Consider the following 27,372-nt stretch of genomic DNA (forward strand, 5'->3'; position numbering starts at 1 on the left):
CATTGTAAATAGGTTATAAGTTGTATAAAATAACATAGTTCTACACCTGTAGTTTATGAATCGATGTTGAGTTTTCAGCCGAAACGTCCAGATTTTTAGAAAAAAAAAAAAAAATCCAAAGTAGATATAATAATAAGATTTTGCAATTTAATTTTGAATCTGCAAAACCGAATGCTTTGAAATCTTGCAGACGTTTTGAAGTTTTTGTAAGCATAGAAAATTTTGATCAAAATGTGTTTATTCCCCCAACCTCAAAATTTTGCCGAATAAATCCTATCTAAAATGTGTTAATATGATGAATCTATACTTGTCATTTATCATTCTATTCATGCGTATGCCATACATGGTGATTAAATAAAAATGTATCAGTCACTTTATTTTATTGAATAAATCAGAAACTGCAAAACCGAATGTTTTGAAAACTTGCAGATGTTGTAAAGTCATCATAAGCATGGTACATTTTTAATCTAAATATATTTGCTTATCCCCACAATAAAACTGATGACGTCAGCTCAAAATTTTACCGAATAAATTCTACCCAAAATGTGCAGAATATGATGAGTTTTAGCTTGTGATTTATCATTGCATTCAAATTTTGCTTAAAAATTACTGAATGAGTCAATTTATAATGATTAAATTAGGAGATATCTTTATTGTGACTTATAAGGGTTATCATGAAAAATAAAGTTCGTAAAATCAAATCTTATAATTTTTCGGAAAAATTGTACTTCAGGAATGAGGGAGGTTCTGTCGAAATTACTTGCTACCAATCTTTTTACAACGTTTCCATTTTCTATGCTGGTACCAAACACATATTTCTTTCAATTAAAAAATACCACTGCTTTTGTGAATTTTATTCGCAAAAATTAACGGTAATTGCAAATTTTAACTTATTTCGTTGTTTATAAACACGAACCACGATTTGTTACACTAGACAAATAAATAAAAGTGATAAAAAATTGTACATTATAAAGTTTTGTTTCTTTAATTTATGATGTAAAATATAGTTCTGGAAATCACTGCAATGTATATAAATAGTAACATTATTTTTAAAACGCCCAATATACATTTGTATCTGTAAATTTGCAATTAGAGTTATGTTACAAACGTTTTCAAATTTATAATAGCTACGTCAGAGAATCTTATAGTAGGAGATTAGGTACCATACCATTTTGCTGTCGATAAATCAGTAAACTATGTATCCTTTGGATAGAGCAGTAAATTTCATCCCTGACCTGTGAAAAGTGACACCCCACAGCGTTCCTCGTTAATTACTTAAACCAGTGTAGTTTAATACACTTTATAAAATAAGAAATGTAATCAAAAGATTTTCCCCGGGGCTTGACGAGTTCATTATCGCGAAGAGTCGCAACCCTTCTTTCTTGTATTTGCCGCTCGTTGATGGCGACTGCAAGCAGGGGCACGACTACAGGTTAGTGTTTTTAATTTAGAACATGTCAACGATACTCATGATAGATGATTTGGTGTGGGCTGCACAATCGTTGTAAAAAAGGGAATTAATTGTTTTTGAGGTGTGTTATAGTTCTATGATGATGGTATTCCGATTAATTTCGTTTTGTTTTAATCGATTTATTATAAACGTAGGTGTTCAATATTAATGGAATGAATTATTGTTTGTGGAATTCCACACGTGATCGGAAACGTGTTGATAATACTCGATGGATCATTTTTAACATTAGCTTCTTTCGGTGTGGGTGGCATATTTAATTCTTGAAAAAGGAACCTGAAATTCTGAATAGACGTTTAAAGGTTTTTAACTATTTTTAATTATAAACTTAATAAACATTAACACTGCTAGAATTTGCGCTCAAAGATTACATAATTTGTCGACAGAACTACACATTGTATGTATTTTCGATATTTCTTGTCTCAGTTCCAACACTGGGTTTGTTACTTTTTTTTAGTAAAATTATTATGATATTGTTCGTTTTACTATATTTCTAGTTGCACACTTATTATCTTATTAAAAACATGTTCCAAAATAGAATACAGAGGATTATTTTGCTGCATAACATATATTTATTTTATTCATACTTTCCATTAACTTGATCGTGTCAGTCCCTGGCATATGGTTGGTCTCTAAAATTTTGGAACATTGTAATATTATCATTATTCTCATATTTGGGATTGCTCAGTCAGTATTTAATTCTTCTTTGGTGTCGCCTTAGGAGAAATGTCACTTTTACGCTCTCTAGAAAGTTAGGTTATGACAATTTTGACAACAGAAAGTAAAATAGGGTGACAGTTCTACCAATTTTAGGCAACATTTCTTAATATCAACTGAACCAGTAATTGTTGATCACGCTGTACTTGATATAATTTCTTACGATGTAGAGAAAGTTTATGCAACTCTACCATATATGTACTTGTATAATCTAAATATAAACTACTATATTGGCACCCAAACATAGGTACATTTCTCGTCTTAACTTCTTGGACATCAAATATCCGTCAATATCAAAATGTTAATGTAGCTATGATTGTAGTTCAAGTTTAACTGTCACTGACTGACTTTTTTTCTTAGTCATCTTGTTTGTAATGCCATCTGTAAGCTGTAAAGTTAGAAGAATATCGTTGGTAGAAGGTAGTATGTCTTATCGGGAAATTGCAGCGGTCTTGAGTTGTATTCTTAATAATATTGATAAGTTGTCACATTTTGTGAAGGGTTGTAAGTACTAAAGGTCGGTTTACAGTTTGTGACAACTGGTTGACTCTGATGCCCAAGAAATTATGACGGGAACTGTATGTATTTCAGCATTTACGTCGACTATACATAGTTAACTCCCTTTTGGTTCATCTGGTATTCAACTATCGATACAATAAAAACGTGCAGAGTATCGTGTGAAACAAGATGACAGTTATTAATTCTCAGGATAACAAATGATCTGGTCAAAACACGTTATAATCCCAACCCCAATCTCTCCAGTCATATGTAAAAATACTAGGAAAACATTGAAATTTTGCGTAATGAGGCAAGAATCACGGCTAAGGGAGGCGTCCATGCATTATAATCGCTCTAATTATCGAAGCACTACCGGCACGTCAGTGCATTGTGGGCCCATATTGCGGTATTGTGTGTGACAATGCATGTAAACATCATATTGAATGGTGTATTGTGGCCTAGAGGGCTTGTACAATGGTTGAGGGTTCTTTTCAGTGACGTTATACGTGGGGTCATGTCTTCAGGTTACGCTCTTTTGTCGAAAGTCAAGTGATTTGATTGTAGTTTGTCTCTTGTGATGTATATATTTTGACGGCTTATCGGGGTTAAACATCGGTCATGTTATCTCAGATGTCATCGCTGAATACATTTCAATAAAATTAGTATTAATTTTCGGATATGACACTACTTGTACAGTGATAGGTAATTGAAAAGTACCATACCAAAAACTCTGATGATGTGTATGGCAATTTCTTCCTTTGTTAATGTCCACGGTGAATAAATGTATAAGGCGCAAATAAATAAAAATAACCTTGTCACTAAATTGGAGCTTTTTATCTATGAAACACAAAATTTTAGTAGCGACAATGCCATATTCATGAATAATTTATTTGTCGATAAATTTTATACATTTATTATGCGATAGTAGCGTTTTCCAAGGATATGCGATATTATTTTCTCGACTATTACCATTTCATTTTATTTGTTAGCACGTTTAGTTCCATAATAGCAGCTTTTAATTTTAATTGATAAGGCTGTTATCATTTTATTGTTTGTATGCGGGCGGAAAAGTCGTTTTTTCAATAAATTTATGTATGACTGATAAGCGCTTTACGTAATGAAACTCGTTAAATTTAAACCTACCTGCATCATGTTTATAATGTTGTTGTCGCATATGGAATTTTATTAAAAGCAACAAAGAACTCAGTTTTATGACAAATAATGCAGCTATCAAAATTCCCATTGGAACAACCCAACTTTATTTTATTTTGACGATAGTATTCAAAATCTACAAAGATAACGCATATTGCAGCTAATATTCAGTAACTACGATTCTAATAAACGTGTAAAAAATAAAAGTTTTTAAAAGGCATTTATAAAAAGAGTTACCGTGATGCTGTCTGGATAGCGACGTGATTTCTCTCGCAATAGATATTTTCCTTGCTGTTGCTATTCGTTAAAACAGGAGTTTTTCATTACAGTGCAACGTACTGCTCTAAAAAACAAGAACTGTTAAATATCAATGATAACATCAAGGCAAACTAAGGTCGATGCGTAAAGATACATTTATAAAAATAAATATTTTCTGAAGCTTCCTGCTTTGAACGGTCAGGTGATATTAATTGGCACCAGGGTGGATACATACTATTCAGCTATGTTACCTCAAAAATAATATTAGAATTTTATAAGTTTAAATAAGAGAAAAAAAAAATGTATGAATTGTTAAAATACAGGTAAAGAAGCATGCTGTGCGTGCTTTCAAGTGAATTTTGCCATAACAAAATTTTGTGATGAAGCCGTTATCTAACATTTTAGCAATTTGAATAGATGCACTGCTGTACTAATAATAATAGTACTATATACATCAACTTTTTGGGAGGGGAAACCATGCTTACGATACGATACGTTTGCAAGATTTCAGAGCTATCGGATTTTCAGTTTCAAAGTGATTTTTTTCCAAAAATCTTGACCTCTAGGATAAAAACACGAATTCATAAATCACAATTGCACGAGTATTTTATTATATAAAATTTGAATAAATTTTACGATTGGAATGTTCCTAACATACATGTAATATTTGACAAGAACAGGTTCAATAGATTCGGAAATTAACTGACTGATAAAAATCGACATATACAGACAGACGACAGACAAACGGAAACGGGGACCTATTTTTTCATGCTCTTGGTGTCATGCAAAGTTGAGAAAACATAAAAGTAGCCAGTCGTCCAATGGATTACAATAGCTTACGCTCGGGAAGTTAAAATCGGTTGAAAGATATTTCTACAGAACTTTCCAAGCTCCTGAAGTACAATAGGTACAACAAATCCAGTTTTTTTCGAAAAATTAAGTTACAATTAAGGTATATATGGAGTGTTACAATAAAGCCAAAGAAGCATGCTACGCATTTGATTCAAGTGAGTTTTTCCGTTACAAAATTTTGTGATAACGTCATCAACATTTTTTTCAAGGACATCTGTATCAGGTTGGATAGATACAGAGTAATACCAGTAATAACAGTACTGCATTCCCAAATTTTCGAGAAAATGGAGTTAGTTGTTCTTGATTTGATCAATACAATAAATTCATTAACTTTTTGCGTCACCCTGTATAAGTAATTTTAAAAATTGTGATTACATTGATAAACCGCAAGTAGAGAGTCATAAAATATTATGCAAAATATTGCTTATTCCAGAAAACATTTAAATGAATCAATTTTGATTAATGGCTTACCATGATTACGAAAATCTTAAAAAGTTTGCAAGATTTCAGAACATTCAGTTTTGTAGTTTCAAAGTTAAATTGCATAATGTTGTTATACAGTTTTTATTTTTTTCTTTTTTTTTTCAAAAATTTTATGTCTAAAGGCCGTGTGACACGATGCTAAATTTATGACAAATTTTAGCGAGATAAATTTTGTGCAAAAAATTATACCGTGTCATACACAATTTACATGCTAAATTTGTGTGCAAATTTTGGTGAGAAATTATTTAGGACACGTTCTAAATACTGACTAAATTTGTTACGAAAACTGCGCAGTACGATAAGGCGCAACCGGTACGACGCCATGATGAAATCAACATAACCAAACAGTTCTTTTGCCCACAAATTGAGCACCCGTTAATCTCAAAAAATTTTGATATGCAATTGGATCTTCTGGCAACAACTCGGTATTTAACATGTTTAAAATATCTCGTCCTTCTTGTCGCCTTGTTAACCAAGGTCTGCTCCATAGTGAACGTCGTTTTCTTCTTTGAATTTTCCGATTTGTTTTATTGGCATAGCAGCTTAGAACAATACTCGAAGCAGCAATAGTTGTATAAACAAGTATTTCCTCACAATTCATTATAAATGATTAATAAGTAAATAATAAACAAACAAATTGTAGGTTATGTCACAGAGGTTATGTTGAAAAACGCACCTTACCAATCACCATTACCAACACTATTTCTTAAATTCCCGAAAATTTTCACTCACTACGCATGCGCGAATGGTAAATTTACAAGAGAATTTAGTAAGGTGGGATACAGGAGATATATTGTTTAGTTGTAAATTTAGTTACATTTTTTCGAACTAAATTTCGTACAAAAATTTGTCATAAATTTAGCATCGTGTCACACGGCCTTAAGATAAAACTCAACACGAATTCATACACCACAAGTGCAGGGTATCTTATTTTATAAAATTAAAAATAAATTTACTATTGCAAATTTTGGAAATGACGTCATCCTATTCGTGGTGGGGATGGTTAACCAAATTTTGGTTAGGGCTTTAGCATCTATATGATAGTTATCCCGGGATCTTTCTTTAATTTTTTGTCAGATGCATTAAAGTCACCTGACACATTCTGAGAGGTTCTTTTCGATGTTACAAAAAATACATGATTCATTATGACAATGTGAAAGATGGCACAGTGGAGACCGTAATCGCAGCAATACATTGCTCTATGCTTATTGCTGATCAATTTGTTGTTAAACTTAGTTTTTAATTCGAAATAATATCTGGAATACTGCGTGATCATATATGACTGAGTCTCTTGGAAGTAGTTTTTAAACAATGATGTTAACTTTTCTTGCATTTATGTTTGCATAACGGAAGTAAATCTATGACCGATGTCAATCGTGAAATGCGATAAATTTAAGTTATGTTTTGGATACATTTTGCAAATTTAAAAATGTCAACAATCTGTTACTTTTGACAGTTGGAAATTATAGGAAACATTGTTATACAAATTTAAGTTAAAAATCCAGGATTGCCAACAGACACTCAGTCATTACTGATCACGCGATAATAGGAGACCTGGTGTCTATTAAATAACGTTTTACACAGTACTATTTGTTGCTCACCCTTTCATACTTTCTATTATCTCAATAGTTTCTGAGCTGACCTTTATAGCTCTTACAACGTCGGTGACATTTGACATGATATTTGTATGCAGATAGATGTAGGTGATATAATTTTAAGAACAATACGAAAACTGAAGTTATAACTCGCTATTTTCTTATGTAAAGTGAACTATTTGTTTATTACTTTATAATCGAGTCTATCGGACGAATGACCACTTTTATGGCTGTATGTCTGTCTGTATTCATTTTTATTAGACACGTAATCTCCGAAACTGCTGAACCGATTGTTGTCAAATATATTAGAAATATCATGCAGATCGTTAAATACTAATTAAAATTTGGCTAATCATCCCCACCAAAAATTTGATGACGTCATTCCAATAAATGGTATTCTAAAATGATTTGAACGTTATACCAAAATATACTCATATACTTGTAGTATACGAATCCACTTTCGGTTTTTTCGCTAAACGTTCAAATTTTTGGCAAAAACATTTGCAAGGTATAATAACGTTTTATTTCCGACATGGTTTGAACGTAATCGAAGAGAGCGACAACCTGCGGTACTGCGATTGTGCCGACCTTGGCCCTTTACTGTTTTTTTTTCTTACATTGGTATAACGCTGTGACTACTTTTCTTTTATGCTGTGACTAGAATTATCCATGTTGATGACATCATCACAAATTTTTTATTGGTCAAATTATTTATTTTCCCGAAAATGTGAAGAATACGCACGTCTTTATATAATAAATGATAAAATAAGAATTATAATATTTAGAACATTTTGTTCCATAGCGGTTTAATTAATAATTTTTAAGTCTTGTTTTGAGAGGACAAACTGATTCAACTTCTAACGTGACATTCTTTCGATGTGTAAATATAAATAAACACTTGAGTTTGAGATTGCCATTACCTACTGCTGAAGGAAAGGGGTGTTATTTATGCCTCTGGTTTTTACTTTACAGCGGTTATCACAAAACGAAAATCGTAAAATCAACTTTTATAATTTTTTAAAGAGGTGGATTTATCGGATTATACTTACAGCCTTCGATCAATTTTTTATTGATCAATTTATGAACCTCATTTATTAGATTTGCTTATACAGGTCATTCAAAAAAATTAATGAATCAGTCAATCTATTTTATTGAATAAATCAAGAATTGCAAAGCTGAATACTATGAAATCTTGCAGATGAGTTTTTACTCGTGATTTATCATTGCATTCATATTTTTTACATTTGCTTAAACAGGTGGCTCAAAAAAATCAATTTTATTGATTAAACCAGGGGTGCGATTTTGTTTCTCGATCGAAGTGATAAATTATCACTGCGACAATTGTCATTGCGTAGCTTTTAAATGCAAAAGTTTGCATTTATTCTTTGCATATAAGTTTATTAAATGCTCAAAAGTTTACAATTACCTTAATTTTAAGAACGTATAACTCAGAATTACGATTTTGAACTTCTATTTTGACATAAATTTCGAGGTTATGTCTCCAAAATTCATCACTTCACTCAGAGCTATCGAGAAAATATCACTCCATGAAGACTTGATTTCGTGACAGAATCGAGAAATGTGACAGAAATGTAGCATTTCAACCAATCAGCAAACGAGATTTTATCGCTATCGAGTTTTTTTCGATCGAGAAACAAAATCGCACCCCAGGAACGGCTTACTCCATATTCCCAAAAAATTTTGGAAATACAGTACAGTTATTTTTAGTATTACCCTGCACCAATCCAAGTTTATACGTGTCCTTGCAAAAATGTTGATGACTTCATCACAAAATTGTGTAACGAAAAAACTCAACTCGAAAATGCTGGACATGTTTCATTGTACGTCAGGAGCGAGGGAAGTTCTGTCGAAACAACTTTCGACAACTTATATTTTTAAATCTTTTCCAACTTTACTGGATGATATAAAACTTTTCATTTCTCTCTCGTTTTACTGTTTTAATTTTTCATATCTTTCGCGTACACTATAAAATAGTAGAAATAAAAATTTTAAGACTTTTGACACTCTGATCTTGTTTTCCCAATTGTTTATGCACCCAATTAACGCACGTACCTATACGAAGCTGTTGATGAAGCTTAGCATCAGTTTGATTGATGCAGAATTTCTACCTAGGTAACAACGATGAAGGGATCGTGAGCAACTATTAGAATGCAGAAGTTTAAAATCAGAATGAAATAAAATACGTCATGATTAAGTCAATTTTGTACTGAAAATGCACAAAGTATTTTAAACAAATTTATATCGTCAACATACTATCACATGTTTTATTGTTACCAAAAATATTTTTTTTTTTTTTCAGTAACCATTAAAAATTTGCCAAATTTAAATGAACAAGTTATAATTTTATGGTAAATTTTAACTGATCAAATTCACACAAGAAATAATACATATGGAAAACAATGAAATAAATGTGAATACAAACAGACGCTAGCATCTCGACGACCACCATCAGAAGCTTAGTTTATACACAGTGTAGCAGCCGGTCGTAATCGCTTGTAATGTGGTGTTAAAACATCGGCCATTGTTGTGAGGTGGGGTTGTAGAGGTTAAACATGGTCATTAATAACCCTGGTTAACTAATCTGTCCGCCGTGGCCATCTATCTTTACAAGTTACTTTACCAAGCCCGAAGCGACGCGCATTCAGTGCAACCTCGATTACTACAATAACAAATTTATGAATTACGATTTTTATTTTGTTGGGATATGAGGTGCCTTTCGGCGTGCAGATTCTTATTCATAAATAGCATACAGTTAATCTTACTGGGTGAAAAATTTGCAGCACTTTAAATTAAAAACTAATTTCGTCTTTAATATTGCGTTAACTTTTCAAAAAGTTGCCAATTTGATCTCTTAATATGGGCTTTACTTGTATTACGAAATTTTAGGATGTGAATTTGAACTTTTTGACTTTAGGTGTTGACACATTCTTCACCACTTCATTCTGGTAACCGTAAACCTAAACCAACGACATGTCACTATTTATAGATATCTGAAGAAAAAGGACTACAATTTTTAATAATAATAGTAATTATTATTACATTTTACTTTCAAGGTCAACGATACACAAACAACGCTAAGTGAGAATGCTATCGTGCAAATTCACATACACGAAAACTGTACAATTCAAAATCAAAATTGTAGCTCTGCAAGTTGTAAAGGTGTTTAAACATAAACTAAATTATATAAAACAGGATTATTCAGTCTTCATTATTTTAAACACGTGAGGGTAGGAAAGTATCTCTTGATTCCGTTTGTACACACCTTCACAAAACGTAAATATAACTTTGTCTAAATAATCATAAATTTTTAAAATATTTATGCCCTCTTTTTATTATAAAACTCCCCGAATCACACATTTTATGACTGTTTTCGTAATAAACTAGACATAAATACAATTAATTATTCCATGTAAGTACATTTGAAACGAATTCGCTATCTAAAACATAAAAACTTATCTATATATTCTAGGTTTATCTATGAATAGTTTTGCTTGTACTTAATAAACTATTGTTTGTTGTATCTACAATGCTCTGGAAGTATTTTGCTTAATGATGATGATGGGGATTTTAATAATCTCTGCATTAAAGGTCCATGATGGCTATAATTAGAAACAGACTAAATGATGTGTAATTAATATCCAGTAAAAAAGTTAATTTGGAAATGGTAATTAATGTTTGAGATAATTTAAAGTTGAAGGATAAGCTCCAATAAAACACAGCATAAAAAGTTTAGAGCCAACAACTTTAAAATACCACACAACACAAACATTTCGGATGATGTGGGCATGAAAGCAAGGAGTTCATAAACTCAACCCTAAGAATTTTACGCAATTAATCATAATATTATTATACGTTTTAGCTTTTCTTTATGGCTATTTTATTTGACGTATTAAACTGATTAAATTTTATGGAACATTCGCCGCTTCAGGACAGCAAAGATTATAAAAATGCAATAAAAAGCGTGGATAATAATCCCTCGAGAGATTCTTTAAATACCCCATTTTCATTGCTTGACATATCAGCATTTATGGGTGGCTTAAGGTGCTAGTGTAATCGAAGTATTATTTAAAAATGGTCAACCGTAAATTGCTGTAAAAGTTAGTTTAAAATAACGAATGATAATGAAATGCAATTGATTTTCGCCTTTGTTATCTCTGCTTCGCGTTAGTGTTATAAATATTTTTATAGCGGAAAAATGAAGTCCACAAAGCTTTAGCTTTATCAGGTATGTTTGTTATACGTGATAGGAACAATGTGCATATTCTAAAACGACATAATTTATTGATAAGTGTGTTTCCGCAATAATAGTAATAGGTACAACATTATGGCGCAATATTCTTCAAGATAAAACGTGCCTTTGTAAAATCTTAATGTTATATTATAAAAATATTGTATTACTGTAGACAACATTGTTGCGGTACACAGTTTATGTCTGTTAATTACACAAATAAAGCACGGCAAGTTGCAATTCTCTTCTAAATAATCCATAAATCACCACGCCCCGATGTAATTTTCTTTTTTAGTGGTAGTAGCTTTCTTAATTAATTGTTTTCTTGTTTTAGTTATACGAAATCAATGACGACCCGAAGAGGAAAGAATTTCTCGATGATCTCTTCTCATTCATGCAGAAACGGGGTAAGTTTCTTCCTTTGTAATATTTTTAACGGTGCTGTCCATCTAAAAATAGCATCCTAAAAGCTGCCTTCTTGGAAGTTCGATTTCACCCTCCGAATAATAGAAATCGCACTGAGCCAAGCTAATACCTGTCCCGTGAACAATTGACTAACAAGAATTCAAAAAGATGAGTAACATAACAACAATGTAAATGTCCACTAAATGGGAAACGTGATGTTCATTTTATCTTTTGGTCATAAATCAGCAGAGATTTGGATTTAAAAAAATAGGTAGCTACCTTGAAATTACAGCTATCGTATCACCTTAAGCAACATTTATCAAACTTCAGGGTGTATTATTAAGCTATTATTGAATTATAGGGATCCGTCGCTACCGTTTAATGTTTTCGAATTAGACGAATCATCTTGATGAGAGTGTTTTTACGCCGTGATTCGGCCAATTTTATAGCTACGGACTTTAACCTGGAAGGATCGTAAATGATAACTAATTTTATTTCCAGTTTTCCGGGTAAAAGAGGACCACCTTGTTGTCCTTGGCTGTATTGGTGCCAAATTAGATGTTTTTTGGCAGAAGCGCTTGAGCAAATTGAGCGCGTCCGGTCTCTTTCATGTTTGTCAGTAGTATAAAAACCTCAATCAATTATAGCTAAATTATTTATTAATATTACTAATTTATCACGTTTTCATTTAACAAAACAGGTTATTGTTTTCAATTTTAAGTGGCATTTTCACAGCTTGGCAACCGACGTTTCCTAATTCACAGTGCAACATCAATAAATTATTTTCATTACTGTTTAATTAAAATTCTCTGTTGCAAGCAAACAATTCGGAAAATGACTATTAAGATGGACCCGTGGTCAGCCGATCTTAGGCAATATTTTATACACACTAAAAGTTATTTAAAAAGACTGCCGCCTAACGGTTGCTACGAATATCAGTTACCGATCGTCAGCATCAAATATCTTGTACACATTGTTGGAGTTCTAAGAGAAGAAATTACGGAAATATTTTAGTTTTAGGCAAAGTGAATACCGATTTTACAAAATTTCAAATTTGAAAATCTAGGTGTAAGGTTACGATAAACTGTTCGCATTTTTTGCCTTTATTTCTAAACATTACTTTTTCAAATACTGGAGTAAAAGTTTCGATATATCAGAGAGCACTGAGAGTTATGACCGACGTCTTTTAGATCTTCTGTTTCCAAAAGTGCATAATTAACTACTCGGGATTATGATAGTGATGATTTATAAGGCTGGCCTGTTTTTGAGTTGCTTATCCAAAAGCATCGAGGGTTTTGCGAATCGGACATAGATGGAGCGTTGAAACATTTGATCATGTTTGTCTGATTCATAGAATCTTTGTTCTTTTTTGGTAATTAACTTTACAGGTTTACAGTTAGTTCCTCAATTATCAGCTACGAAAAATCGTAAATTAGAATAATTTACTTAGCTTATTTGTAAAAGAGAGCAAAAGAGATTAAAATAAATTCAGGTCAATGACAACTAAATACCTAAAATGTTTGTCCTTGACGGAATTTTTACATTATTTTTTCCAGATGATAAACACAAATAACACGTTATGTAAAAGACATTAGATTTCGCGAGTAACAGAACAAAGGGTAAACGGTACTGTAGCAATCTATTCAGGTCAGGTTATCATGTGGTTTGCTTTGCTGTACCTTGTAACTATGGAAGAGAAGAGGATATAATAAAGATCTAAACATTTGATCTAAAAAATGATCTAAGCTGATGCGTTGTATCTTTTACCCATTATCCTGCTACCGCGGAATTAATAGTTACGTGTTCGCAAAAAGTCAAAAATTTATCAGGTATTTATTTATATCTAGAACTACTAAAAAGGAAGTTTACCATAAAATGAAATAAAATAAAACAATATATATGTTACTATATTAGATCAAGGTATACATGCATACATACTTAATAACGTACGTAATAGTTATATATACTTCCATTTTATTATGTACAACACTTTATCATTTTCGATTAACATAGATAGTACAAATAAAATCGGCATATAACAATGTTAATAATGCATGGTATTGCATAATTGTATGTGTGGTTGCGTATACACTTAGTTTTATTTCCTGAGTGACACAAATATTTTTATGTAACTAAAACACGATAACAACGTAATTTTATTTAACCAAAATGTCAAAACTACTGATCGTCTAAAAATCTGATGTAGCAGTTGCTTATGCTAGGCCCTGTTCATATAAAAATTACATTGGTTTGGTTCAGTTAAGTTTGATTTTGCTTCCCGAGCATAGGTAACGTAAAACGACCACTTTCATGTTTTCTCGACGCTTTATGATCCCTACAGTGTGAAACAATAGGTCCCCCGTTTTCTCGTGTATGTCTATCGTCTGTCTGTCTGTGTCGGTGCACATTGTGGATGTGGGCCGATAAGACTGCACTCTTTTAATAATTTCTTCCCAAGCGAGAACTTCGTTCACCTTTTCCACATGAATAATAATATTAATCATAAAAATAATCTAATTCATTTTTTGCCAGAAGCACTTGTATCATCTCTAAAAGCGAATTCATAAACCACAGGTATAAAAGTATGTTATTCTAGAAAATTTAAATAGGATTTAGTTTACAAAATTTGGAGATAATCAAATTGTTTTTTTTTTAAACAGTGATTATGATCCATGTTCCCTACAATTTTTATTTCATAAAATTTTTGACAAATATCATAAGCAACATAATAGTCATTTTGGAACAATAAGTTTAAACGCTGTTTAAGATTGGAAGTGAAATTTTGAAAATAAAGAAATTTAGTTTAGGTGTACCATCCCCATTTGAAATCATTAGAGCTCGAAAATCAGTAACACCATAAGAAAAAACAAGACAAAAATTATTTCTTTCAATCATGTCTTTAGTTTTAACAAAATTGACTTTGTTTCAGTAAATAATTTCTGTTTAAAGTAAAGTCAAGATATTACGAAAATTTTCGATTTGAGCCAGTTGACATAAACAAGTTTTACCACCATCTCGTCTATCGAAAATTAATTTAGTACAAATTTTTTTCTTCATATTATAATTCCTAAGTTTATTAAATATTTGTTTCATCTTATGACCCATTTTAAAAATTCCATTATAAAATTAAAATATGTGGAGTTGACTTTTATTAAAATCAAAGTTCTTGAATACCTGACAAATTTGGGTTTACTGCGTATGTGTAGTATTCAAGCACTTTTCGTACATACTGTAAGAAAATTATTCATAAAGGAAAATGTACAGATTTACCTTTTCCAGAGTGCTGTTCTAATTACATCGTCATTCCGTCATAAAAAATCGTTCTACATCATATCTCGAAAGTTAATGGTACCAAAAATCAATATTTAAACATCGTCAAGGATTCAAAATTAAGAAAATGAATGTACTGTTCGGTCTCTTAATTTGTTGGGTTAATTCTTTAAGTAAGCTTGGCACTGTATGAGTGAGCGTGTGATTTTTCTGTGCTCCTTCAATTATATTGAACAACTAGATGGGTAACATTTATATGCTTTATTACATTTTTTCTAAATATTCTGTGCAATTAGTAAGTTTAAGTAAGAGTTTTTTATTTCTGCAGTATCAGATATCTAATTTTATGTATCTAGTTGTTGTGTACTTACACATTATTTAATTTCAAACAAGTAAACCAGATGATGTTAAAACAGCACGCGCTTAGCATTAAAGCAAAAAAAGGTAGTGAAAGAAAAGTCGACATTAGGGATTGTAAACCCCGTCGGTGGCTGCCACGACTGTGAAGAGACACGACAACAGTATTTCATTTCGCTGATGTGGAAATATTTGTCGAATTCGGGATGCATTTTAATGTCGAAACCAGCAGACATCTTGTTGCTCTTCCACTTTAAATTGAATATTAGAAATCTTAAGTAAGTATGAGGAGGTTTCGTGTGTGCACGTTATGATCGCGTGTAAGATCTTACGCCGATCTGCATCTAGCCAGCAGGGTGCAAAATGCAATGACCAGTGCTACTCGTCATTTGGAATTAAATTCGTTTCAACAGCTGCCGCTCGAAACAATACTTCAGTAGTCATTATAATACAAATTTCTGTACAAGTACACGGTATTTCTAGCACTGAATAAATTCTTTAAAAGAATATATCATGCGGCTTTCTCTGACTCCGCATTAATTGCGACATGAAACGTAATTCCGAAAAAGAAATTAAAGAATTTTAAAAAGCATGTGCCATTTTCAATTATGCCCGCGAGTCGAAATTGTTGCCGGCAAGTCAGTTTTTTTCCAAAGCAAAATCGGCTTGAAAAATCGTAAAAAAAGATTTCGTCGACGCTACTGTGTTATTGTACGGCGGGGCAAATAAACTGTGATCTGCCTTTCCAAGAAACTGCAGCTCAAATATAACATTGCTAACATTTTAATAATTTTAATAGCTGCACGATTCCTTTAGGTCACGACATAATTAGGACAATTTCCAGATTGCCAATAATTTCAATGTAAGGTCATAATTGGTTTATATTTATGGAAACGAAAAATAGTTCAAAAAATGTCTATGTTATTACTGTGTAATGGCTATCTCATGAAATTTGCAACAGGGACTATCGAATGTTAGTTAGATAAGAATGCTAAACAGTACGTAATATTTTTATTATTGTTTTAATTTTGGCTTTTTGTGAACTAAAACTTTTAAATTACAACGGGTTTTTATGACACGTTTCATAAGATCTATTAAAGAAACTAATAATATGTTACACGTAAACTAAACTATAAATTAAGTATTATTAGGGCAACTAATCAGTTAAAAAAATTGTTTAACCAATTTTAGAAAACACTAATTTGCATTGCTTTTGGTGTCCCGAGTGTTTTATAAAACTAAAAAAAGCAACTTTTTCATTCCAGGATTCGGCTTTCTTAAATAATGACTTTTCTAACGTCGCTCATGTTATTGCTTTTTCCACGATTATATTGATGCTATTTAAGAATCGAATAAGTCGATTTTCACCATAAAAAAATGAGTACCTACAACTTACTCAAATGGTTTTTAAGTCAATTACACCTTCCTTATTGTGTGCCAAAGTATCATTTTGTCCACTAGCTACATGAACAAGTAAATAACTAGTTACATATTGGTTAACAATTTCATTTATTTACAAAATTTTTGTAAACCTGTAATAAAAATTACCTTGCTTACAGCATAATTGAACACAACTGACTTGGACAACCTGCACAACTAGAAATATTGTGCAGGATATTTACTTGCCCTTGTAATATAGGCTAGACTCGGTGCGTATTTTTAGGCACAGGTGTGACAGTTCTAGACATTCCATTCCTATGGGTTAACCTAAACAGAACCACAAAAAATAACTAGAAAAGCACTGGCTTTCATTCGCACAACTTAAAGTTTATGTCTAAAACAGTCATCAGTCCTGTATCAATGATATTTAATTCTTTGTGATGTTCTGTTTAGTGTTCAGCTGGTTCTTTAACAAAACATGTTAGATGTAAAGTGGAAGTGAAACTCATTCATTAGTAAATCTGACACAGATTAACAAAAAAACCTCTTAATTGTTAAATGACACAATATGTATTAATAGGGTGCACTACGAAGAAAAAGAAAAGACAAAATATTACCATTTACATTTAACATGAATAAGTAAAAAATTTAAACAATATTTTAATTGGAAGCGCCTTTAATTTAAATTTAAATGATGTTTGATTTCGGCAACTGGTTATTTCCCGTTGCCCCAACAGTTGCAGATGACAATAATTTTTTGTTGCCAAATTCCCAGTGTGAGTTGTTTTAGTACGGTGTACTAGACTGTGAAAAGTAACTTTTGGATGGCATAATTCAGTGTAAACGTCCGGAGTTAGTTCATAAGAAAAGTGTACTTTTTGGAGGTCAAAACATCTTTAGATAATAAAATATCAGCCTATTATGTTGGATTGTGATACATGAATATATTTTTAATGGATTGTTTTAAATTAGGACGACTCAGACATGTTATTTTTCGGGGACAATACTTTTAACTGTATATTTTGAGCACTAGGTTTTATTTGTGTAACAAAATACAGTTAATAACCTCCTGTAGGTTGTCAGACTTAGATCCGTATCATTTTTTACATGTTATAATCTTGTCAGTCTAGCCTTGTGAAAATCTGAGCGTGCCATCAAGGCACTTCTTACCTAAAACGTGTTCTACAACGTTAGTGACTGTCGAAATTATAAAATGTCAAAAACCTGATCTGTTCGTTTTGTTATTTTTCCAAGTTTATATGGCAATACGTGCAGTTGTATAAATGATGGTATTTAATAAATAGATATTATGCCCACAAGTATAAATTACTTATGTATTTGATTATTCTCTACTTAATTTTCTGAATTTTAATACAATTTTTCTGTAGTTTGAAAATTTCAGTGAAATCTATCTAATGCGAAGCGACACAATTTTCAGAAACATTAGCAACACGGAAATAGGAACTAAATTTTTACAAAGCGTTTTAAAAAACTTGAGAATATTGGAAGTCACTGCGTAAGCAATTATTCAAAATTATTACTCACATTAATTTTCAAAAAAAAAAAAACAGTTTGTCTTTGTTTAGTTCTTGAACTAAACAAGTCCGGAAACAAAAATTTTAAAATATACCCAGCAGCCTTCGAAAAAAATAGTGTGCACTGTGCATGTAATACATTACTTAAGTCGAAAACATTTTTTGTGATGTAAAAGAATATTTACCAAAATGATGTAACAGCACAAAAGAGACAAAGCTAATACTGAAAATTTTGACAAATATCCCACATAAACCGTTTTGCAAAATTGAATGGGGCTCATAATGTCTCATAATTATGTGCATCATTTTTTTTTATTGTTTCAATATTTTTTAATTATACTTATTCTGATTATTTTATTTACTGTCAGTTTTTAAATTTTTTGTACGCACCTATTTTTGAAAAGTAAATAGAGGGATAAACGGAAGTCGAAAATCTGAGCTTCTTCTTTCAGCAGACGTGAAATGTCAAGAAAACAATTATAGTTAAAATAACCTAATTAAAGTGCATCTTCTCACAGCAAGAATGGAATGAATTTATTAATTTAATTAATTTCAAAGATGACTTTGGAAGCTTATTTGAACAGAAAGATCATAACCTCATAACAAACAAAATAATTAATCGTTCGTACATTTTCCACGGAATATAATTTTAAAATCATATGATACCGAGGAGTTCGATGTCAAATGGAACCGTGATTGATGAGAACACATTTATAATTAGCGGACACTTCCGGTCTGTTTATGTTGGCAGCCCTTATGAACGCATTCCCGTCACTCACCGTCACCACCATTATGTCTTTTATGTTGCCAACTTCACATGTGTTCTTACTTCCACCCCAGAGATTATTAATCACCGATTGAGGAAGAAAAGAAGATTGTGAAGAAGTATGATAAAACTGCATCAGTATTATATTCTACAATAAAAGTAGCGAAAAAAAAAACTATTTGTTAAACAACCGGAATGGTTTGGATTGCTTAAACATAAAGACTAGAATTATTGCAGCACAAGAAAAAATAGGGTTCAGCGACTGATGATGTCAAGATTAGTTCAACTGCGTTTATTTCACACATTTTTGTATCTTGATGTACCTTCTACTGATTCTTAAACATCAGCTGTATAATTGTGTTAGCAAAGTGATAACTACAATCATGGTGCTTGATCCACAAAACCACCTACGACCGGATAATTGAATTGAAAAACGCTGATTGATGTTCATGGACTTGTGCAAGTTGAGGTACTTTTTTCATTGACAAATACGTCTGAAGGCCATTTATGTTGTACCAGGTTTGCAGTGTTTCTCCGTGGAACGCTTACGGCAAGTGACCGCGTGTGACAGACTGTAAATAAACTAGAAGTCAACACTTCACGACGGCTTGGTGCTTTTTGACCCGACATTAACTTCGCAGACAACACCTGTGCGCAACTACACTGAAATTTGTAGGTACAAGATGAATTCTAATACAGATCGATTTTTGCCATTTACGAAATACAGAAATTAATTTACGTCGTTGGAATGTCATTTATCTCCGACTTTGATGTTGCGTTGTGATTTCAAAATAATAAAAACTTAATTAATTTTGCAAATAATGGCACTTAATCTAAAAGCAAATATTTAATTTACGTAAATAACACTTCAATGTCAAGTACAAATAAAGGTTTTTAATAATAATTTTTATCAAATCGGGTTACAACTAGATTTATTGATTTTGTGAATTGTAAAATGTGGAGGTGCTACTAGGTGCGTTTACTTTTATTATTGACGGCAGAAATTTATTGTTAGTGCATCTATGTTAACGAAAAATCATTGTAGAAATATTAAATGATAGTGGTATGAATATACTTTTCTATCATCTAATATAATCAAAAATACTCCTAACATTTGTACAAATTCGAATGTCATTTCTCGAATTCTGTTCTAAGAAATAGGAAGGTTATTTCTAGTGTAAAATCAATAACATAATAATGTGACTCTAAAATCATTAAAAGATTTTCATAATAATATAACAGGAATTTTATTTGGATCTACAAAAGTATTAGTCACTTAGTATTAGAACGTCAACAAAAATGGAATACTATTACAACTATTGTATCCAAAAATTTTTCCTGATCTTCTTTGGTAAATACCTTTGACTTTTGTACCCGTAGACTGTTATTTTAAGAATGCTATTACCTGACGAAATCTATCTACGAGTATGAAAATCACTGAAATGACCAATAAACATTATTTTCTACATATCTTTTGATATCAATATTTTCTGTAACTGACACTTTTTCAGTTTCAGTTCAGTAAAACAGCTTCGGGTACATCAACGTCTTCTTCATTAATATTTTCGTTCTTTTACTTTCTGAGACCCCGAACATAACGTGTAGTAGGGACCATCCGGCCGATGACTGTTTTCATGATTCCGCGACGTTTCTCTTAGAGTATGAAACAATAAGTCTCCCCTCTATGTATTTCTCGTCTATGTCAATTTTTATTAGAGAGATAGTCTCCGTACTACCCGACCAATTGTTGTCCAATTTTAAGTGTATGTTAGGAAGATCGTGGAGATCCCCACCAACCATTTGATAAAGTCACCTCAAAATTTTGCGTGGTAAATACTACATGTTTAAATTGTCTTAAAATAATATAGTATAATAGTCGAAAAATAAAAAAAATCGACTGATCGAAACATTAGAAAATTTAGAAACACCAAACACCAAAAATGGTAAAACTGAAATATCGGAAAACAGAGAAAACCAAAAATAAAATAATCGAGAAATTTAATAATCGAAAAATTGAAAAATCGCAAAACCCAAAAATTGAAAATTTGATCACTCGATAAATCAAAAAATTGGTCTAAAGTTGTACATTTTGACTAAAAAGTTACCATGGTTACAATAACTTCAGAACGTCTGCAAGATTTCAAAGTATTCAGATTTGCAATTCTTCACTTAGTCAATAAAATAAATTGATTCAGTCAGTAATTTTTTTGGGGCACCCCGTATAAGCAGATCTAAAAAATATTAATGCAGTGATAAATAACAAGTATAGACTCATTATATTTCATTCACATTATTTTGAGATGACCTCATCAATTTTTTGGAGTTCATAAACAGATAGATACATTTTTTATTAAAAAGTTACCATGCTTACAATAACTTCAAAAAATAAAGGGTGGGTGGGAGGGGCTAGTACCTGCTAAGATACGATTGGTTTTGTTAAGGCTGGCGTCTGGTTCGGTTTAGCCCTATACTAAATACATTGAAAACATCGTTGCGGTTTCCGGAGTTGCATTTTAAAAATATGAGATATATCGCTTTAAAAAAATTATATTTCGAATTAACAAACTTCAGTCCAGGAGACCTCCATATTTATATTCATATCTAGTATGCAGTTTTTACAAAAAAAAATCATAAAGTTGAACAACTTTTACACCACATTTTAACCGGCACATTGATGCATTTTTTGACGAAGTGCTGAAGTTTTTTGCATTCTGAGATAGGAGGTCCCCTGGGGAAAAGTGTCAGCTTTTTTTTGATACCATTTATAATATTAAAAAATCCACGACTGAGGTAAATAATTCGCGAAAAGTCAAAATCTATTGAAACGAGAAATCGGCATTAAACGAGCTGTGATGCGGTAGCAGAATGCAGGTTTACTTAGATTCTGACTTGGTTGGAGATGTCAGTATTTTAAAAATGCAATTCCGGAAAATACGACGATGTTTTCAATGTATTTAGTATTGGGCGAAACCGAACCAGACGCCACCCTTAAATGACTGAACAATATTAAGAGCAATCACTAGAATGAAGAGGGGGTGGGTGCGTGGTACTATTGCTTGCTTATAAAAGCTTGTGTATGGAAAAGTTAATACTTAGCCCCGCCCACCCACCCGTTCTCTCATTTTTTATATTATATATATGTTTGTTTTAATATGTGTATATAGACTTCTGTTCACAAGATGAAATTTTAACCATGTTTTAAGTTTCCTGTTATGAAAAGATGGCCATATATATTAAGAAAAAAAAAAGGCAAAATATAAACCCCGCCCACCCGTCCTATCTCAATTCTGATGATTTTGTTATTCGTCGTAAACCGAGGGGCGAAGCTTAATTGTAAAATTGATATTTCCCTATACAAATTTACCATTTTAGACATGTTTTAAGTTTCTTGTTGTCAAAATAAGTCTACACACGTACTAAAAAAAAGGCAAGATGTAGATGAAAGTTAGGTTAGGTTATGTCAACGAGAATTAAATCCTCGTTGAGTAACATTATTCTCAAATACTCGAATAAGAACTTCCGGTGAAACACTTTCATACGTGTACGATTCTCTCTTTTAGTTAGGTCTTCAACTGTATCCAACATCAATAAATTAGAATGAAGCCTAAAAATATTTTTTGACATTTGCGGTTTGAATTAAACCCACTCTAACCCGGAAACTTTTTATCTTCCTTCTAAATTTTTCCAAATAATCAGTTTCGTAGTAGATTCAGAGATAATAGTACTAGCTAAGATAAGATTGACTGTGGCAAATGATATTCTCTAAGAAAATAGAGGGCGGGCGGGCGGGGTTAACATTTGCTAAGTTAAAAAGTGGATCTTATGCTGAACAGCAATAAGATCGTTAGAATGGCAACCGGGCGGTTGGGTGGGGTTAGTATCTACTAAAATAAGCCTGATTTTGATAAATGTTGTTGTAAATATTGCTTACTTATAAAAGACTACAGGAAAAAATGAAACTTAGCCCCGCCCACCCACCCGTTTTTCCATCAGCCTACGTTCTATTAGTTCCCAGTTTTTACTGAAAGGTTATTGTGGCAATAAATTTTGGCCGTCGCAAACCTGATTCTTTAGGTATAGTTTTTATACAATTTTTAATTCAATGAGGTATTATTTAGTCAAAATTGAAGAAAACATTGCATACAACCACATGAGTTAATCATATTATTCACTCGAAGAACGATCTTACTCATTCTTCTCGGTGAATAAAAAAATTGGTCGTAGGTTATTTCGACAGAACTTCCCTAACCCCTGAAATACAATAAAACAAATCCAAATTTTTCGAGAAATGATAAAATTTGATTATGCCAATTTTATTTTTTTTATGAGAACCCAATATAATAATTTAAAATAAAGATATGTATGCAACGTTAATAAAGAAGCGTGCTGGGCGTACGTTCCAAATGAGTTTTCTCTTTACAAAATTTTGTGATGACGTCATCGACATTTTTGGAAAGATATATATCACTTTGGTTAGGGCAGTGTAATACTAATGGTAACAGTGTTGTATTTCCAAATTTTCGGGAAACGGAGTGAGCCGTTCCTGATTTAATCACTGGCAATAAAAAAATTAGTAGAAAAATGATTGTTGAAGCTGTAACAAATGGAAGATCTCAAAGTGAGGTCAGTAAACTATTATCTAACCGTCTTCAAAGAACGATGTTACAAATTCATGAAAAAGTCCAGAAATCAAGAATGATCAAATTGATCCCAAATTGGAACACCAAGATAAACAACAAACATAATAGACAAGATGATCGCAAATAAATTGCTTAAACACTGCAAAAGATGCTAAATTCTCGTGAAATTAACCAATAATACGACTAATATCTAGAAGTGATGGAAAACTTTTTCTTCGATAACCTAATAAAACGAAAATGTACCCAAAAATTAAACAGGCGGTAGTGTGATGGTTATGGTTGGTTTTCATCGACTTATGTTGACCCTTTGGTCCATTGAGAGAACATAGAAGCTGCGAAATTAAGAAATATTCTAGAAGAGCTAACACTGCCTTATGCATAAAAAAGAATGTATCAAATGGATAATGATCCTTAACATAGGCCTCGGTTGGTAACTCAATGGATAATGGGGGCAACTTTTCAAGTTGTAAACTGGCCCAGTCAGGTCCAGATCTAAATCCAGTTGAACATCTGTGGGATGAGTTGGAAAAAACTGATTTGTGGAACGAATGGAATAATATTCCATAAGCAACTATCAAAAGTTTGTCAATGCCTGGTCGTTATGAGAATACAAAATGCCACCTAGATATCAACAAGTCTTTTTCTTTCATATATCTAATACTGTAATAATAATAGTTGTTGCAAGAAAAGTTATGTATACTCGAAGATCTTAAATTAAGTGATAGTGAAACAATTTGTTGTTGTTACGTACCGTTGTATCGATAATGTTTAGTAGGTAAAGTGGGGGAAGTACACAAGTAGGTAATTAAACAATCCCGATAAAGCGCGTGAAGTGATCATGTGACACCGGCGTCGACGTCGAGCATCAAAGCATGTAACGTACGTTTAGGACGCCGGGCACCGGCTTCATAATTTTAACCACCAGCTTTTAATGACGCCCAGCCGGATAAAAACGAACAATGTTACAGTCTGGCCGTTTCAATAAAATATTAACGGTATTCAATCTAAATTTACAAACAAATCCATTGCTTTTTTCTTATTTTCAAACGTGACATTCGGGCGTCTACGCTTTTACAATAGTGTGACATGGATCGACGGTCCTCTGTTCTTTTCTGTGTGCTTGCAATGGCGGCCGCCAAGCTCGGTCACCTCGCCTGAAACAATTGCAATGTACTCAACAGTCAACTTGTGTATAACTGTGAAATCTCATACATTGTAATTGAATGTAATTGTCCTCTCATACGCGCACCTACACCACATCTGCTCGAGCACGTTTTGCAAATTATTATTTTGAGGTATTCAGGTTATTATTATTTTTACTTTTATTTACCACGGTGTACATTCTTACGAAGACCTGCACTATGGCTATAAGCGTTTTGTTTGCTTTGACTTGGTATAGCATGTTTTTATTATCAGGTCATTAACATTTTAATATTTCAGTATTAAGTTTGGTCTAGGTATACTAGCCGCTGATAATTACGTATAACGAAAACAGTTACTTGTGTAATGCGAGAAATTCTATTTTTGCGTACTTTTGTACGAGGCGTAATCGAGTTAAAAAAACGTCTAAAAATGTTTCGCGAATGAGTTTTCTTCCTACATTTCGGTAGTCATATCTAAATAAAACATATTATTTATTAATTCTGAACACCTGTACACAGGGTTATATGCCGAATGCATCAAAATATTAATAGATGTAGAAACATATTTATACTACTTACATAATTTAAAAGAACTTATGTGAAAATTTCAGAAAATGTGTATTAGTTAGATTTAGAATTTTCTGTACCTCATGAGTAAACGTTAACTTCTGTGAAGAAATGAAAAGCTCGGCAGAGTGTGCAGTTAAGTTATACAGTTGGTTCATACCAGAACACACTGACGGGATCAGTCAATACCTACCTGTTGAAAAAAATTAATTAAAGACTCGCCCACAAAAAATTCACTTTTTAATTGCTGCCTGGACGCATATAATTTTTATTCGTTGGGGTTATTACGCGTCACAATGTTCCGAATCGTTTATCACAAGAATTAATCAAGTTGAAGGCAATTTACATCAATTTATCTGGAAGCACGGCATTATGGTGCCAATACATTTCAAATATCGACTCTTTATGTGGGCATAAACAATATGTTGACAAGCTTGTTAATCGGCCTTCTGCAGACAATTACATGATCAACGGGGTACCTAATGGCACCTCCAACCAGACATGTTGATAACGTTTCCTATAATTACCACGCTTTTATTAATTGTACTATAAATTATGATCTCGGTAAAATACTGAAATTATGGCGCTATTGGTAGTTAATTGGTCGACTCTTTACATTATAATCTCATTAGTTTTAGCCATCTCTCTTGTTCTTAAAAGTTTTTGTTTTACAGTTGAATCACCTATGCGATTGTTATGTTTTATTTATTCGCAACAAAGAAAAAAAGCCAATAGGAAAATAAATTGCAGTTCAAGAAAACTGGCTCACCATGATATATTTAATATCAAAATAAAAATCGAATTACAAGTGATATGCAAGATACCTATGCATATTAATATAATGTTATACCCAATCCAATACAAAATAATGTAGCTACGGGTCAAAATTAAAATGAATTTTACTTTACGTCCTTATAAAAATGATAATTGGGTGAAGAAAGAAGCACGGGTCAGGATCTGAATCTACCTGCCTATACCTATGATGAACGACATCCTTGTTAATCATATGTCACGTTTTATTAAAAAGGGCACACCTTGTGCCTACAGCACATTACGACCTATTAACTAAGATCAAATTATTATTCTGTATCAGATGAACGTCCCTCTCTCTTCTAAATTATTGATAGATACAGCGCGGGATGACGTGTACTTATAATTTGAAACTAAGTATGCATAAACAATAAGTGACATTGTTTTTAATAATATCTATTGTTAAAAATTCTTAAAATATGTATAGTTAACAATTAAAAAAAATTTGCGAATAAGATTTAGGTGTAAATAATTAATTTCCAAAATATATTCACTTGTCTAAATGTTGACCGGTACCAAGTCCGAAAACGAGTCCGAAATTAACTGTTAATTATTTTATGAGGTTAAAATATTTTTGATTAGACATTCTTAAATAATATATGATAGGACTGGTCGTTGATTAATGGGGTGTGTTCTTGGAGTGTTTTGTTTAAAGCCTTTTTTGACTGTATGTAGAGTTTTTTAAAGTCTGAAGTGGTATTAATTTGATGCGAAGCCCAAAGAGTCGGTGTTACAGAACCTTTAGTAGATGGCACGTATAATTAGTTATCACTTTAATTTTAATTAAAACTTACACATAATTTTTATTCGTAATCGAAGTGGGTACATTGCGATAAAATAAAATATTAGCTTAACGAAAAAAATTTATACTATATTAATTTAAGATTTGTAATGTAATGTAACTCTACATTTGTTATTCTACTAGTAAACCTTATAAATTGTTATTATTATTATCGATATTATTGAGATTTATGCCTGCAAAACATAATTAATCTTTTATAATTTATTTGTAGTGGTATTTTATTAATGGTTCTAAATTCTTTCGCCCCAATTTACTGCTTATCATATAAAGGAAAATGTAATTTATAACTAACTTGGAATCAAATTAATTGCAGGTGATTATGGTTATTCATTATGTACACTAGGTATTTTATATTTTGTTTGACAAGCAGTATTAATTTTCTTATAATTAATAATTGTAAGAAAAGAATTCACGACGCGATTTCAC

At 31.9% G+C, this 27,372-nt stretch overlaps 1 protein-coding gene across 4 annotated transcripts in view; it reads left to right on the forward strand.

Moving 5' to 3' along the window:
- LOC135124613 (protein dead ringer-like) overlaps positions 1 to 27,372 on the forward strand; it is a 104,600-nt gene that overhangs the window by 54,685 nt on the left and 22,543 nt on the right. For all 4 annotated transcript variants that reach the window (XM_064049806.1, XM_064049808.1, XM_064049807.1 and 1 more), the window contains one exon: positions 11,607 to 11,679. In XM_064049806.1, the coding sequence (XP_063905876.1) occupies positions 11,607 to 11,679 (73 nt within the window). The remainder of the gene's footprint in view (positions 1 to 11,606; positions 11,680 to 27,372) is intronic.

The sequence above is a fragment of the Zophobas morio genome, unplaced genomic scaffold, assembly GCF_036711695.1.
Source record: "Zophobas morio isolate AGI-343-1 ecotype UQ-CSIRO unplaced genomic scaffold, CSIRO_AGI_Zmor_V1 ptg000007l, whole genome shotgun sequence".
In the NCBI taxonomy this organism is placed as follows: domain Eukaryota; kingdom Metazoa; phylum Arthropoda; class Insecta; order Coleoptera; family Tenebrionidae; genus Zophobas; species Zophobas morio.